Source organism: Pan troglodytes, chromosome 5, assembly GCF_028858775.2.
Source record: "Pan troglodytes isolate AG18354 chromosome 5, NHGRI_mPanTro3-v2.0_pri, whole genome shotgun sequence".
NCBI classification, from domain to species: domain Eukaryota; kingdom Metazoa; phylum Chordata; class Mammalia; order Primates; family Hominidae; genus Pan; species Pan troglodytes.
In genome coordinates, this window is record NC_072403.2 from 37,629,644 (window position 1) to 37,645,305 (window position 15,662).

General features: G+C 49.2%; 1 protein-coding gene and 3 non-coding genes across 4 annotated transcripts; all 4 read left to right on the forward strand.

Moving 5' to 3' along the window:
• The first annotated feature begins 2,745 nt into the window (after nucleotides 1-2,745).
• SNHG32 (small nucleolar RNA host gene 32) lies at nucleotides 2,746-7,867 on the forward strand. Its single transcript, XM_063812357.1, is given in 7 exon segments — nucleotides 2,746-3,130; nucleotides 3,133-3,178; nucleotides 3,180-3,296; nucleotides 3,508-3,548; nucleotides 4,556-4,649; nucleotides 5,370-5,569; nucleotides 7,646-7,867. Coding segments are annotated over 6 exon segments (510 nt in total). The 5' UTR covers nucleotides 2,746-3,045; the 3' UTR covers nucleotides 5,497-5,569; nucleotides 7,646-7,867.
• Nucleotides 3,359-3,421, forward strand: LOC112209658 (small nucleolar RNA SNORD48). The gene has a single exon (XR_002944481.1). It is a non-coding gene; the product is annotated as a small nucleolar RNA SNORD48 (small nucleolar RNA).
• LOC112209653 (small nucleolar RNA SNORD52) lies at nucleotides 5,210-5,276 on the forward strand. Its single transcript, XR_002944476.1, has one exon. It is a non-coding gene; the product is annotated as a small nucleolar RNA SNORD52 (small nucleolar RNA).
• On the forward strand, nucleotides 5,597-5,679 carry LOC129144451 (small nucleolar RNA ZL8). Its single transcript, XR_008548883.1, has one exon. It is a non-coding gene; the product is annotated as a small nucleolar RNA ZL8 (small nucleolar RNA).
• Nucleotides 7,868-15,662: the final 7,795 nt, after the last annotated feature.

A 15,662-nucleotide genomic window follows, 5' to 3' on the forward strand; every position in this document is an offset into this window, starting at 1 on the left:
GTTAAAGTCCTGTGTTGCACCTTTGTGTAAATCCTTACCCTCTAGGGTTTTAAAATGTTTTAAATCCTTAAAACGTTTTAAGGATTACATAATACTGGAAATCCTCCTTGAAAGTGTATAAAAGAAAAGGAATATAGTAAGTTTCTTTGGTTTTGGGGCCAAGTTTTTTTTTTTTTTTTTTTTTTTTTTTTTTTTTTGAGACAGAGTTTCACTTTTGTTGCCCAGGCTGGAGTACAGTGGAGCAATCTCGGCTCACTGCAACCTCTACCTCCCAGGTTCAAACGATTCTCCTGCCTCAGCCTCCCAAGTAGCTGGGATTACAGACACCGGCCACTATGCTCAGCTAATTTTTTGTATTTTTAGTACAGACGAGGTTTCCACCATGTTGGGCAGGCTGGTCTCAAACTCCTGACCTCAGGTGATCTGCCTGCCTTGGCCTCCCAAAGTGCTGGGATTATAGGCGTGAGCCACTATGCCCGGCCCTTGGGCCAATTCTTAAAGGCCTGTTTTATTAATGAAAGAGATGAACTAGGCCAGGTGCGGTGGCTCACACCTATAATCCCAGCACTTTGGGAGGCCTAGGCGGGCGGATCACCTGAGGTCTGGAGTTCGAGACCAGCCTGACCAACGTGGAGAAACCCCGTCTCTACTAAAAATACAAAATTAGCCGGGTGTGGTGGCGCATGCCTGTAATCCCAGCTACTCTGGAGGCTGAGGCAGGAGAATGGCTTGAACCTGGGAGGCGGAGGTTGCTGTGAGCCGAGATCGCGCCATTGCACTCCAGCCTGGGCAACAAGAGCGAAACTCTGTCTCAAAAAAAAAAAAAAAAAAAAAAAAAAAAAAAAAAGAGGAACTAAAGCCTCTGACCATAGCACTTAGTAAAGGCAGCTTAACTGCCAAAACAGCAGGAATTAGGGCTTTCTGTATTTTTTTTTTTTTTTTTAAGGCAGAGTCTCACTCTGTTGCCCAGGCTAGAGTGCAGTGGTATGATCACGGTTCATGGCAGCCTCGACCTCCTGGGCTCAATTGATCCTTAGCCTCCTGAGTAGCTGGGACTACACGTGTATGCCACCACCCATAGCTAATCTTTTTTTTTATATACTTGCCAGGCAGTAGAGGGAACAAATACTTTAGCTTTGAGCCATGGCTCTCCACCCTAATGGAACAATAAAACCATTAAGGGATGCTAAAAAAATACAGATGTCAGGCCTCTCTCAGGCCAATTCAGAATCTCAAAGAGGGCAGTGTAGACATTTAAAGCTGCCCAGGTGTTTGTAATTTGCAGCCAATGTGGAGAAAACCACTGAACTGGGCTGGCCACAGTGGCTCACGCCTGTAATCCCAGCACTTTGGGAGGCCGAGGTGGGAGGATCACTTGAGGTTCACAAGTTCAAAACCAGCCTGGGCCAACATGGTGAAAACCCCTGTCTCTACTAAAAATATATAAACTTAACTGGGTGTGGTGGCAGATGCCTGTAATCTCAGCTACTCAGGAGGCTGAGGCAAGAGAATCACTTGAACCCGGGAGGCAGAGGTTGTAGTAAGCCGAGATCACGCCACTGCACTCCAATCTGGGTAACAGAGCAAGACCCTATCTCAAAAAAAAAAAAAAAAAAAAAAAAAAAAAAAAAAAAAAAAAAGAAGAGGCCAGGCTCGGTGGCTCACACCTATAATCGTGGCACTTTGTGGAGGCCTAGGCAGGCAAATCACCTGAGGTCAGGAGTTCGAGACCAGCCTGGCTTACATGGTGAAACCCTGACTCTACTAAAAATATAAAAATTAGCCAGGCATGGTTGTGTGCACCTGTAATCCTTGCTACTTGGGAGGCTGAGGCAGGAAAATCGCTTGAACCGAGAAAGCGGAGGTTGCAGTGAGCCGAGATCCCGCCACTGCTCTCCAGCCTGGGCAACAGAGTCAGACTCCGTCTCAAAAAAAAAAAAAAAAAAAAAAAAAAAAAAAAAAAAAATGAAAAAGATACCAACACACACAACACACATCACCAAACATCATACGCGTTTATAAATGGGGGCGATAGGAAAGGGTCCAGAAAGGATTTGAAATGACTTATGAGTTTCAATAATTTTTTTTTTTTTTTTGAGAGAGTCTCGCCCTGTCGCCCAGGCTGGAGTGCAGTGGTGCAATCTCGGCTCACTGCAAGCTCGGCGTCCTGGGTTCACGCCATTTTCCTGCCTCAGCCTCCCGAGTTGGGACTACAGGCGCCGCCACCACACTCTGCTAATTTTTTTTTTAGTAGAGACGGGGTTTCACCGTGTTAGCCAGGATGGTCTCGATCTCCTGACCTCGTGATCCACCTGCCTCGGCCTCTCTAAGTGCTGGGATTACAGGCGTGAGCCACCGCGCCCGGCCTAATTTTTAAATAAATAGAGACGGGGGTTGGGTGTCACTATTTGCCCAGGTTGGTCCCGAACTCTGGGCCTCAAATGATCCTCTGCCTGGGCCTGTCCAAAGTGTTGAGATTACAGGCGTGACCTATTACGCCCGACCTGCCTTTTGGGTTTTTGGTTTTTGTTTTGTTTTGTTTAGTTTAATTGAAGCTTAGGGTGCCTGACAGTCTGCGGGATCGAACTGGGAGGCAAATTCAGATTTCGCTGGGGGAACGGAGTGCGAAGTGTCAGGGTAGCTGGACCCTAAACCGGCGCAGCTGCGCGCGCGGGAAGAGTCCCACGGTCATTAACGGACCATGGGCTGCTGGGAAACGGCTTAGGAGCAGCATCCGGCTGGCGCTGGCCGGCCGGCGCCGGGGACTTTCTTCCGCCTGGCCAGACAGATCCCTGTTTTTTGTTTTTCAAAATTCAGAAAGCATCTCCGAATATTTGCCCAGAAGAGTGTGAAACATACTTTCCTGGTCTTTCTTTCACTTTGTTTTATTTCTGTGTGGACGAACAATGCGGAAAATGCCGCGCGTCTAGCCAGGCAGATAAGAAAACAGCTATACCCGTCAGGCCCCCAACCCGGCGCCTCCATAAATGGCTCCGGCCTCGCCATTTTAGTTCTTTTTGCGAAGTGGGCTCGTGGGTTGGTAGTATGAGAGTTGTAATGGCCCGACTGTTGAGTGAGGGGGAGCAGGGGATCCCAACGGCTTGCGCTGCCTTTGCGCAGCAGCCGGCGGGCGGCCACGTCGCGGCCTGGCTGGGGTAGGAGAGGGCGGTTCCCAGTGCTTGGGTGAACTACCGTTGCACACTGGAATTTCTGGTGTCTCTGCTTGGAACTGACCTAGCTCGTGGCAGGGGGAACTCGGCTAGCGGCCCCACAGCCCCTGCTGACTCATCACAACTGTGAGTGGGGTTGGGCGAGTGGTTGCAAAATGGGGGTGGCGGTCGCCCGGGGTTAGGAAGGGAGTGATGATGACCCTAGGTAACTCTGAGTGTGTCGCTGATGCCATCACCGCAGCGCTCTGACCGCCCCCTCGGTCCAGCATTTCTCGGGCTCAACGAGTTCATGGTCAAGATTACTAATCTTTTGTTCTGTGTTTCATTTCCCCGTTAGGAGTTGTAAGACGTTCATCGCCGTGTTATCCTTGAGTAAAGGTGAGTATTAGGTGCGAGAGCCTTTTGAGTGCCTCTTCGGAAAGCTTTGTTCCCAAGCAAGCTTTCGTTCATGGGCATTATGCGCCTCCCTGCCCTTTTTTTTTTTTTTTGAGACAGTCTCGCCCTGTCACCCAGGCTGAAGTGCTGTGGCACGATCTCGACTTACTGCAACCTGCGCCTTCTGGGATCAAGCGATTCTCCTGCCTCAGCCTCCCGATTAGCTGGGATTACAGGCGCATGCCACCAAGCCTGGCTAATTTTTTGTATTTTTTAATAGAGGGTTTCACTGTGTTAGCCAGGATGGTCTCGATCTGCTGACCTCGTGATCCGCCGACCTCGTGATCCGCCCCCCTCGGCCTCCCAAAGTGCTGGGATTACAGGCGTGAGCCACCGCGCCCGGCCTTTTTTTTTTTTTTTTTTTTTAAGATAGTCTCCCTGTCACCCTGGCTGGAATGCAGTGGCAAGAACACAATTCAGTGCGGCCTTCAACTCCCGGGTTTAACCGATTCTCCCACCTTAGCCAATTTTTTCCTTTTTTTTTTTTTTTTTTTGAGATGGAGTCTTGATCTTGTTGCCCTGGCTGGCAATGGTACGATCTCCCTGCAACCTCTGCCTCCCGGGTTCAATCGATTGTCCTGCCTCAGCCTCCCGATTAGCTGGGACTACAGGCCCGCGCCACCACACTCGGCTAATTTTTCTATTTTTAGTAGAAGGCGTTTCACCATGTTGGCCAGGATGGTCTCCATCTCCTGACCTCGTGAGCCGCTGCGCCCGGCCACTTTTTCTTTTTTGAGCTATAATCCATGTACCACAGGTGGTCACTTCCATTTGTTTTTGCTATTTTGTTTTTGAGACAGAGTCTGCTCCCTTGCCCAGGCTGGAGCGCAATGCCAGGATCTCCCTGCAACATCCGCCGTCAGGGCTCAAGTGGTCTTTCCACCTCAGCCTCCTGGGACTGCAGGCACGTGCTACCACCACGCCTGGCTAATTCTTAGTTTTTTTTACAGAAGCGGGCTTTTGCCATGTTGTCCAGGCTGGCCTCGACTCCTGGGCTCAAGCAGTCCTCCTGCCTCAGTCTCCCAAAGTGCTGGAATTACAGGGGTGAGTTGCTGCGCCTGGTGTTGGTGACTTTCTAGAGACTACTTTTTGGTTTACATCATTTTCCTTGTGACTATTTTTACTTTTTTGGGGGGCGGGGGGACAGAGTCTCACTCTTTTTAGTTTACATCATTTTCCTTGTGACTATTCTATTTTTACTTTTTTGGGGGGCGGGGGGACATGAGTCTCACTCATGTTGGTCAGGCTGGTCTCAAACTCCTGACCTCAGGTGATCCATGCCCTTCGGCCTCCCAAAGTGCCGGGATTACAGGCGTGAGCCACTTTGCCCGGCCTGTATTTTTACGTTTTAATAAATCCCCGTATTTTTGTTAAAGGCTGGGTAACCTGACTCCTCCCCTCATTTCTACTGCAAAATAGGAGTACACTGGGGCCTCCCAGTGGAGCTGTTCTCTGCAGTTTTAAATTACTTTCTACTCCTCCCTTTCTAACGTCCACTCCTGGACTCATTTGTTAGATCAATATATACTGGGACTGTTGTGTTTTCTTTGAATGTACTAGATCTCTTTCCAGAAGAGCTTCCCTTGATCCAGATCTCCCTAATTGGGAATGATGATTTCACAGACTAGAGTCTCCGATGCTGGTCATGATGTCAAAACTAAGTTCTGACTCATTTAGGGAACTGGATACTTGGGTCTCCAGAAGGGCCAATGGGAGGGCCATAATTCTGTTTATTTTCAAATTGTCTTGTTTTCACCTTGTTAGAATGAGCTCTGGAAGCCCAGCCAGGGACAATGCACCTTCACAGAGATTCTGCACTAATCTGAGTGAAGGTCTAAGGTTTGGAACCTCCCCCTCATGGAGAGAAGCTTTGTATGGCTGTCATGCTTAGACAGTGATTCCTGCAACTTGACCTTCAGGCTGGGAGAGGTGGAGAGCCATGCCTGTTCTCCTTCCTTGCTATGGTGAGTATCTTTCGTTTTGGCACTCAGTGGGAGTGGTAATGATGATCTGGTTGGACAAGAGTCTCTGAGCTTTTCTCTGAGGATCTTTGAACCCACCTGATCCACCTTCATCCTGCCGGCAATCTCCTGTAATTCATGTTTTTATGGCCAGTTACTTACATGATGAGGTTTAATTGGCTATGCTTCTGCAGGATATACAGGAAGCATGGTGTTGGCATCTGCTCAGCCTCTGGTGGGGGCCTCAGGAAACTATATTGCATAAGGTACAGAGGGAAGCAGGGATGTAGCATGGCCAGAGCAGCAGCAAAGGCGGGGAGGTGCCACACATTTTTAATAAATTGATCTCTAGAGAACTGACTGTCATGAGCACAGCATCAAGGGGGATGGTGCTTAAGCCATTCATGAGGAATCCACCCCAGTGATCCATTACAATTCAATATGAGATTTGGTGGGGAGACAGATCTAAACTGTATTACAGGGTCTCACTTTGTGCACAGGCTGGTCTTCAACTCCTGCCTCAGTGAGCCACTGTGCCCCACCCCAACATGTTTTGTGTGTTTTTTGAGACTGTCTTGCTCTGTCATCCAGGCTGGAGTGCAGTGGTACACTCTTGGCTTACTGCAGCCTCTGCCTCCCAGGTTCAAGCAATTCTGCCTCAGCCTCCCAAGTAGCTGGGATTACAGGCATGCGCCACCAGGCCCGGCTAATTTTTGTATTTTTAGTAGAGGGTTTCACCATGTTGGCCGGGCTGGTCTTGAACTCCTGACCAAGAGATCTGCCCACCTTGACCTCCCAAAGTGCTCAGATTACAGGTATTAGCCACCGAGCCCAGCCTGCAACATGTATTTTTATTTATTTTTTGTTTGAGATGGAGTTTCGCTTTGTCGCCCAGGCTGGAGTGCAGTGGCACATTCTCAGCTCATTGTAACCTCAGCCTCCCGAGTACTTGGGATTACAGGCATGCGCCACCATGCCCAGCTAATTTTGTATTTTTAGTAGAGATGGGAGTTTTCACCATGTTGGTCTTGAACTCCTGATCTCAGGTGATTTGCCCGCCCTGGCCTCCCAAAGTGCTGGGATTCCAGGTGTGAGCCATAGCATCTGACAATTTTATTCTATTTTTTGAGACAGTCTTGCTCTGTCACCCAGGCTGGAGTGCAGTGGTGCAGTCACAGCTCACTGCAGCCTCAACCTCCTGGGTGGAAGCTCACCTCTCACCCTCACCCTTGGAGTAGCTAATGACTTACAGGCATGCACCACTATCCCCGGCTAATTTTTTTTTTTTTTTTAATTTGAGGATGGGTGTGGTGGCTCATGCCTGTAATCTCAGCTCTTTGGGAGGCCAAGGTGGGTGGATCACCTGAGGTCAGGAGTTGAAGACCAGCCTGGCCAACACGGTGAAACCCTGTCTACTGAAAATACAAAAATTAACTGGGCATGGGTGGTGGGCGCCTGTAATTCCAGCTACTTGGGAGGCTGAGGCAGGAGAATTGCTTGAACCTGGGAGGTGGAGGTTGCAGTGAGCTGATATGGCGCCATTGCACTTCACCCTGGGCAACAGAGCAAGACTCCATCTCAAAAAAAAAAAAAGCTGTAGATAGTGGAGTCCCACTATGGTGCTCAAGCTGGTCTGAAACTCCTGGGCTCAAGTGATTGTCTTGCCTTGGCCTCCCAAAGTGTTGGAATTGACAGGCGTGAGCTGCCATGCCCAGCCTCAGCTTTTATTGTAGATTTAGGGGGTATATGTGCAGTTTTGTTACTTGGGTTCATTGTATGATGCTGAGGTTTGGGGTAGGATTATCCCCATCACCCAGGTAGTGGGCATAGTACCCAATAGTTATTAAACCTTTGCCCCATTTCCTCTCCCCAGTGTCTGTTGCCATCTTTATGTCCATGTATACTCAACATTTAGCTCCCACTTACAAGTGAGAACATATGGTATCTGGTTTTCTGTTCTGTATTGATTCACTGAGGATCATGGCCTGTGGTTGCATCCATGTTGCTGCAAAGGATATGAAATCGTTTTTTTATTGGTGCATCTCATATGGTTCTAATGTTCTTTTTATTATTTTTCAGGAATTTGCTGACACAATATCTTCTGCCTGGTGCTGGGCATATCCTAAGAACTTACAACTTTCCTGTATTATCCTGTGTGAGCAGCTGTCGCCTTATTGGGGGAAAAATGCCTGAAAATTAGGGGGCACTTCAAGTAGATAGCTTCTATTTCCTATATTTGTCTTATATACAAGTATTTGCTTTTATCAAAATAATTCCAATAAAGCATTTTAAAGTAAAGAAGACGTGGTTTGGTCTCAGAGCAATGGTACAAAAAGATTAAGGGGGCAGGGCGCAAGTTGCTCATGCCTATAATCCCAGCACTTTGGGAGGCGGAGGTGGGTGGATCACAAGGTCAGGAGATTGAGATTATCCTGGCCAACATGGTGAAACCCTGTCTCTACTAAAACAAAAAAAGGACAAAAATTAGCTGGGTGTGGTGATACATACCTGTAATCCCAACTACTCGGGAGGCTGAGGCAGGAGAATGGCTTTGAAACAGGGAGTCCAAGGTTGCAGTGAGCCGAGATTGTGCCACTGCACTTCCAGCCTGGCGACAGTGAGGCTCCGTCTTAAAAAAAAAAGAAAGATGAAGCGCCCCGTGAGCTAGTTAATGCTGAGTTAGGCTTAACTCTTAAGCCTAATATTAGAGATTCTTGGTTGGGTGACATAGTATTATGTATAATACACTAGACTTTTGACAATCATTTGAGGTGGTTTTTCTGGCAGGGGAGGAGGTGGAGTTTCGCCCTTGTTGCCCATGCTGGAGTGCAATGGCAAAATCTCGCCTCACTGCAACCTCTGCATCTTGAGTTCAAGTGATTCTCCTGCCTCACAGCCTCCTGAGTAGCTGGGATTACAGGCGCCTGGCACCTCCCCTAGCTATTTTTTGTACTTTTAGTAGAGACAAGGTTTCACCATGTTGGCCAGGCTGGTCTCGAACTCCTGACCTCAGGTGATCCACCCACCTCAAGCCATCCGCCTGCCTCAGCCTCCCAAAGTGTTGGGATTACAGGTGTGAGCCACTGTGCCTGGCCGAATTTGAGTTTTTTTTAATGATTGTAAAGTATCCATGGCTACCCAATTAGCCATCTTTTTTTTTTTTTTTGAGACAGTTACACCTTGTCACCTGGGCTGGAATATAGTGGCGCAGTTTGGGTTCACTGCAGCCTCTCCCTGGGTTCAAGTGATTTTTGTGCCTCAGCGTTCCCAGTAGCTGGGGCTACGGCTGCACACCTTATTTTTGTATTTTTTGAAGAGATGGGGGTTTCACCATATTGGCCAGGGTGGTTTCGAACTCCTGACCTCAAATGATGTGCCTAGCCAGAACATTACCAATAACTTTGAAACAAACCTGATTCAATTTCTCTTTTTCTTCTTCCTACTTGGAGAATTAACTGGGTATATCATCCTCTGGCTTTTCTTAATAGTTTTACTGAGTGCATTGCTGAACAATATCATTTTAATTTTGCGTATCTTTTGAACTTTGTAAAAATGGAATGATTCACCAGACACAGGAGACAACATTTTTCTTTTTTGGGGGGATGGAGTCTTGCACTGTTGCCCAGGCTAGAGCGCAGTGGCGTGATCTTGACTCATACTGCAATCTCTGCCTCCCAGGTTCACCCCATTATTCTGCTTGGGCCTCCCGAATCACTGGGACTACAGGTGCCCGCCACCATGCCCCGCTAATTTTTTGTATTTCTAGTAGAGATGGGGGTTTCACCATGTTGGCCAGGCTGGTCTCGAACTCCCGACCTTGTGATTCGCCCACCTCGGACTCCCAAAGTGCTGGCATTACAAACATGAGCCACCATGCTCGCCCATTTTTCACTTTTCAAAAAGAATAAATCTTCATGTGTTCTACTGCAACTTTTTGCTTTTCTGGGGGGCGGGGGGGACAGAGTCTTGCTCTGTCGCCAGGCTGGAGTGCAGTGGCGCGATAGCTCACTGCAACCTCCACCTCCCAGGTTCAAGCGATTTCTCCTCCCTCAGCCTCCCGAGTAGCTGGGACCACAGGCGCGCACCACTATGCCCAGCTAATTTTTGTATTTTTACTAGAGACGGGGTTTCACCATGTTGGCCAGGATGGTCTCCAACTCCTAGCCTCACCATCCGCCCGCCTCGGCCTCCTGAAATGCTGGGATTACAGGCGTGAGCCACCACGCCTGACATTTACTTATTTCATTTATCTTTGAGATGGAGTCTCGCTCTGTCGCCCAGGCAGCATGCAGTGGCGCGATCTCGGCTCCCTGCAAGCTCTGCCTCCCAGGTTCAAGCCATTCTCCTGCCTCAGCCTCCGGAGTAGCTGGGACTACAGGTGCCCTGCTAATTTTTTTGTATTTTTAGTAGAGACGGGGTTTCATTGTGTTAGCCAGGATGGTCTTGGATCTCCTGACCTCGTGATCCGCCCGCCTTGGCCTCCCAAAGTGCAGGGATTACAGGCGTGAGCCATCGCGCCCAGCCTTTTTTATTTTTTGAGACGTAGTTTTGCTCTTGTTCCCCAGGCTGGAGTGCAGTGGCACTATCTTGGCTCACCACAACCTCTGCCTCCTGGGTTCAAGCGATTCTCCTGCCTTAGCCTGCCAAGTAGCTGGGATTATATGCCACCACGCCTGGCTAATTTTGTGTTTTTATTAGAGATGGGGTTTCTCCATGTTGGTTGGGCTGGTCTCCCGAACTCAGGTGATCCGCCAGCCTCAGCCTCTGAAAGTGAAAGTGCTGTGATTCTAGGCCAGAGCCACCACACCTGGCCTGCAACTTTTGATGTTGTTCATGTATTTTCCTGTAGTTCATTTGGAGTCCACCCTTCCATACACATTTGTGGACATAAAAAACTTCAGGGCCTGGCATGGTGGCTCACGCCTGTAATCGCAGCTGAGGCGGACAGATCACCTGAGGTCAGGGGTTAGGGACCAGCCTGGCCAACATGGTGAAACCCCATCTCTACTTAAAAAAAATATAAAAAAGGGCCAGGCTCACGCCTGTAATCCCAGCACTTTGGGAGGCCGAGGCGGGCAGATCACGAGGTCAGGAGATCAAGACCATCCTGTCTAACACGGTGAAACCCCGTCTCTACTAAAAATACAAAAAATCAGCCGGGCGTGGTGGCGGGCGCCTGTAGTCCCAGCTCCTCGGGAGGCTGAGGCAGGAGAATGGCGTGAACCCAGGAGGCAGAGCTTGCAGTGAGTCAAGATCCCACCACTGCACTCCAGCCTGGGCGACAGAGTGAGACTCCATCTCAATTAGGGCCAGGCATGGTGGCTCACGCCTGTAATCCCAGCACTTTGGGAGGCCGAGGCAGGTGGATCACCTAAGGTCAGGAGTTCGAGACCAGCCTGGCCAACATGGCAAAACCCTGTCTCTACTAAAAATACAAAAATAAATTAGCCGGGTGTGGTGGCACACGCCTGTAATCCCAGCTACTCGGGAGGCTGACGCAGGAGAATCACTTGAACCTGGCAGGCGGAGGTTGCAGTGAGCTGAGATCATGCCATTATGCTCTAGCCTGGGCAACAAGAATGAAACTACATCTCAAAATACATACATACATACAGTTAACCGGGCATGGTGGCATGCGCCTGTAAGCCCAGTTACTTGGGAGGCTGAGGCATGAGAGTCGCTTGAACCTGAGAGAGAGGTGGAGGTTGCAGTGAACCAAGATGGCACCACTGCACTCCAGCCTGGGCGACAGAGTGAGACTGTTTCAAAAAGATTCAGGAGCCAGACTGAACACTTACTGCTAGGTTAACTTTGGCTAAGTTCCTCAGTGATTCCCATAACAATTTCCTCGTTTGTAAATAGATAACAGAGTTCCTACCCACCCTCTTTTTTTTTTTTTTTTCTTCAGTAGTAGAGATAAGGTTTCACCATGTTGGCCAGGCTGGTCTCAAACTCCCGACTCCAGGTGATTCACCCACCTCCCAAAGTGTTGGGATTACAGGTGTGAGCCACCGCACCGGGCCTACCCTCTCTTTTTTTTGAGACAGGGTGTCACTGTTGCCCAGGCTCGAGTACAGTGGCAAGATTACAGCTCACTACAGCCTTGACCTCCTGGGCTCAAGTGATCCTCCCACCTCTCAGCCTCTGAAGTAGCTGGAACTACAGGTGCTCCATCATGCCCAGCTAATTTTTTTTTTTTTTGAAAGAGAATCTTGCTTTGTCGCCCAAGTTGGAGTGCAGTGGTGCAATCTCGGCTCACTGCAAGCTCCACCTCCCGGGTTCATGCCATTCTCCTGCCTCAGCCTCCCGAGTAGCTGGGACTACAGGCACCCACCACCACGCCCAGCTAATTTTTTGTATTTTTAGTAAAGATGGGGTTTCACCGTGTTAGCCAGGATGGTTTCGATCTCCTGACCTCGTGATCCACCTGCCTTGGCCTCCCAAAGTGCTGGGATTACAGGCGTGAGCCACCGTACCTGACCTTTTTTTTTTTTGAGACGGAGTCTTGCTCTGTCACCCAGGCTGGAGTGCAGTGGCGCGATCTTGGCTCACTGCAAGCTCTGCCTCTCAGGTTCACGCCATTCTCCTGCCTCAGCCTCCCGAGTAGCGGGAACTACAGGTGCCGGCCACCACGCCTGGCTAATTTTTTTGTATTTTAGGTAGAGACGAGGTTTCACCGTGTTAGCCAGGATGGTCTCGATCTCCTGACCTCATGATCTACCTGCCTCGGCCTCCCAAAGTGCTGGGATTACAGGTGAGCCACCGCGCCCAGCCATGCCCAGCTAATTTTTAAATTTTTTATACAGTGAAGGTTTCACTATATTGCCTGACTGGTGTCTTACTCCTGAAATCAAATGATCTACCTGCTTTGGCCTCCCCAAATGCTGAGATTACAAGCTTGAGCCACCAAGCCCGGCCTATCCCGTCTCTAACAAAAAAGAAGCATAGTGCGGTGGCTCACACCTGCAACCCCAGCGCTGTGGGAGGCCATGGTGGGCAGATCTCTTGAACCCAGGAGTTTGAGACCAGTCTGCCTGGGCAACACAGTGAAATCCAGTTCCTACAAAAAATTTTAAAAATCAGCCGGGTGTGATGGCATGCCGTGGTTCAGCTACTTGGGAGGCTGAGATGGGAGAATTGCTTGAGCCCTGGAAGTTGAGGCTGCAGTGAGCCATGATTGTGCCACTGCACTCCAATCTGGGCAACAGAGTGAGCCTTGTCTCTAAATAAATAAATGAAGAGGTAGAGTCATGCTCTGTTGCCCAGGTCTGACTTGAACTCCTGGGCTGAAGTGATCCTCCAGCCTCAGCTTCCTCAGTAGCTGGGGCAACAGGCATATGCCACCATACTCAGCTTTGTTGGTTTCATTTCTTGTCCCCAAGGGTCTCTTCTGCATTCCCCTGCCCTTTGTATGGTTCAAGTCCTCCCCTGTGTGGTGGGTGCTAATCCCAGGTTTGGGGTATAAGACTGAGCTACAGCCATGGTAAGATGGTCACGTGAACTTCTTTTCTCACACAGTGGTGATGCTGAAAGACCTCAACCCCAAAATGCTATTTTCCTCATTTCTTTTTTTTTTTTTTTTGAGACGGAGTCTCGCTGTCGCCCAGGCTGGAGTGCAGTGACACGATCTCGGCTCACTGCAAGCTCCGCCTCCCGGGTTCACGCCATTCTCCTGCCTCAGCCTCCCGATTAGCTGGGAATACAGGCGCCCACCACTACACCCGACTAATTTTTTGTATATTTAGTAGAGACGGGGTTTCACCGTGTTAGCCAGGATGGTCTCGATCTCCTGACCTCGTGATCCACCCGCCTTGGCCTCCCAAAGTGCTGGGATTACAGGCGTGAGCCACCGCCGGCCTATTTTCCTCATTTCTTTAGGCCCCATTTCCATACCAGGAGTGGAGCAACTTCAGTAATAAACAGTCCTCCTTCCCATCCTCCCAGGCTGAACTCCCCAGCTGGCAGTTACTCTAATAGCGGCTAGCCTGCTACTTCAGCTACTGTAGGCAGTGAGCCTCCTAAGGCTTGGCCTCAGCCTGTCTCCCCACAGAAATGGGAGACAAGAATCCTTGGAATCCTTACCCACTGGCCAGTGTGCTGGCCCTCCAGGTGACACCTCTACCTGCCAGTTGCTTAGGCTAGACCCTTGGAATCTGCCTGACTGCTCTCCTGTTCTCACATGCTACATCTAATTTGTCAGCAAATCATACTGTCTCTATCTTAGAAATGACACGAGGATCTGTGTCTCACACCTTTACTGCTACTCCATCCTGGTGGGAGCCACCATTGGCTCTCACCTAGACAACTGCAACTGTCTCCTACCTGGTCTCCTGGCTTCCACTTTTGCCCGTTACAGGCTCTCTCCACACAGCAGCCAGAAGTTTCCTTCCAAATCAGGAGTCAGGTCATGTCTCCCCTCTTCTGAAGATCCTGTAACAGCTGCCATTTCACTCAGAGTAAAAGTCTCCATCTTACAAGGGCCACCCAACAAGGTCCTCCCAGTCTAGCTCTGTCAACTTTCTGACCTCATCTTCTACACCTGAGGTCAGGGGTTTGGGACCAGCCTGGCCAACATGGTGAAACCCCATTTCCACTCTGCTTCAGCCATGCTACAGAAACCCAGGAGCTGCTTGGAGCTCTTTTGTCAGTGTTCGAGGAGTAAAATTTCTACCCATTGGCCAGAGTCACAGCCGCAGGCTTTGTGGGGTGCACCCAAACCTGCACCAACAGAACTCATGGATGAAATTTGCATCTTTTGGGTTGTGAGGAAATTCTAGAGCCCAGAAATAACCTTAAAAACTTTTGGGGCTGGGTGCAGTGTCTCATGCCTGTAATTCCAGCACTTTGGGAGGCCGAAGCAGGTGGATCACTTGAGGCCAGGAGTTTGAGACCAACCTGGTCAACATGGTGAAACCCTGTCTCTACTAAAAATACAAAAATTAGCCAAGCGTGGTGGTGCACACCTGTAATCCCAGATACTCTGATGGCTGAGGCATGAGAATTGCTTGAACCCAGGAGGTGGAGGTTGCAGTGAGCCAAGATTGAACCCCTGCACTCCAGCCTGGGCAAAAGCATGAGACTCTGTCTCAAAAAAAACAAAACCAACAACTAGTGGTACGTAATGTTTACATATTAGTTGTATGTAACATTAATATATGTTTACATACTGGTAGTATGTAAACATATGTAATGTGCCTGGCCTCTCATTTCTTATTTTTGCATGTCTGAAATATTTCTTAGTATCTTAAAAACATAGCTTGGGGGCTGGGTATGGTGACTCATGCCTGTAATCCCAGCACTTTGGGAGGCCAAGGTGGGAGGATCACCTGAGCCCAGGAGTTCGAGACCAGCCTGGGTAATATTGCAAGACACCATCTCTAAAAATAAAAACCAAAAAAAAACCAAAAAAGATACACAATAAACAAGATAAACAGCAGACCAACTAAATGAAGAATTAGTGAGTTGGAGGGAGAAATAATCCATAATGTGGAGCAGAGAAATCAGAGGTGATATGAAAAGGAAGTTTTGAAACATGAAGGATGGAATGAGATACTCCAACTCCAGAGCTGCTTTGTTTTTGTTTTTGAGACGGGAGTCTTGCTCTGTTGCCCAGGCTGGAGTGCACTGGCATGATCTCAGCTCACTGCAACCTACGCCTCCCAGGTTCAAGCGATGCTCCTGACTCAGCCTCCTGAGTAGCTGGGATTACAGGTGGTGGCACCACGTCTGGCTAATTTTTGTATTTTTAGTAGAGACAAGGTTTCACCGTGTTGGTCAGGTTGGTCTTGAACTCCTGACCTTGTGATTCGCCTGCCTCGGCCTCCCAAAGTGCTGGGATTACAGGTGTGAGCCACTGCACCCAGCCTACTTTGTTTGTTACATGGATTTGTTACCTGCAGCCAGAACAGCCACAGAGCCATCATGAGCTCTGCTGCCCAATGGCGTACAGGGGTACCTGGTTTTTAGCATCTCAGGCCCATCTGTTAGTTTGTTGATTGTAGTACTTTCTTTTCATTAGCATTCTACTTTCCCATGACTTTTTTTTGGGGGGAGTGGGGTGGACAGGGTCTCACTGTGTTGTCCAGGCTGGAGTGCA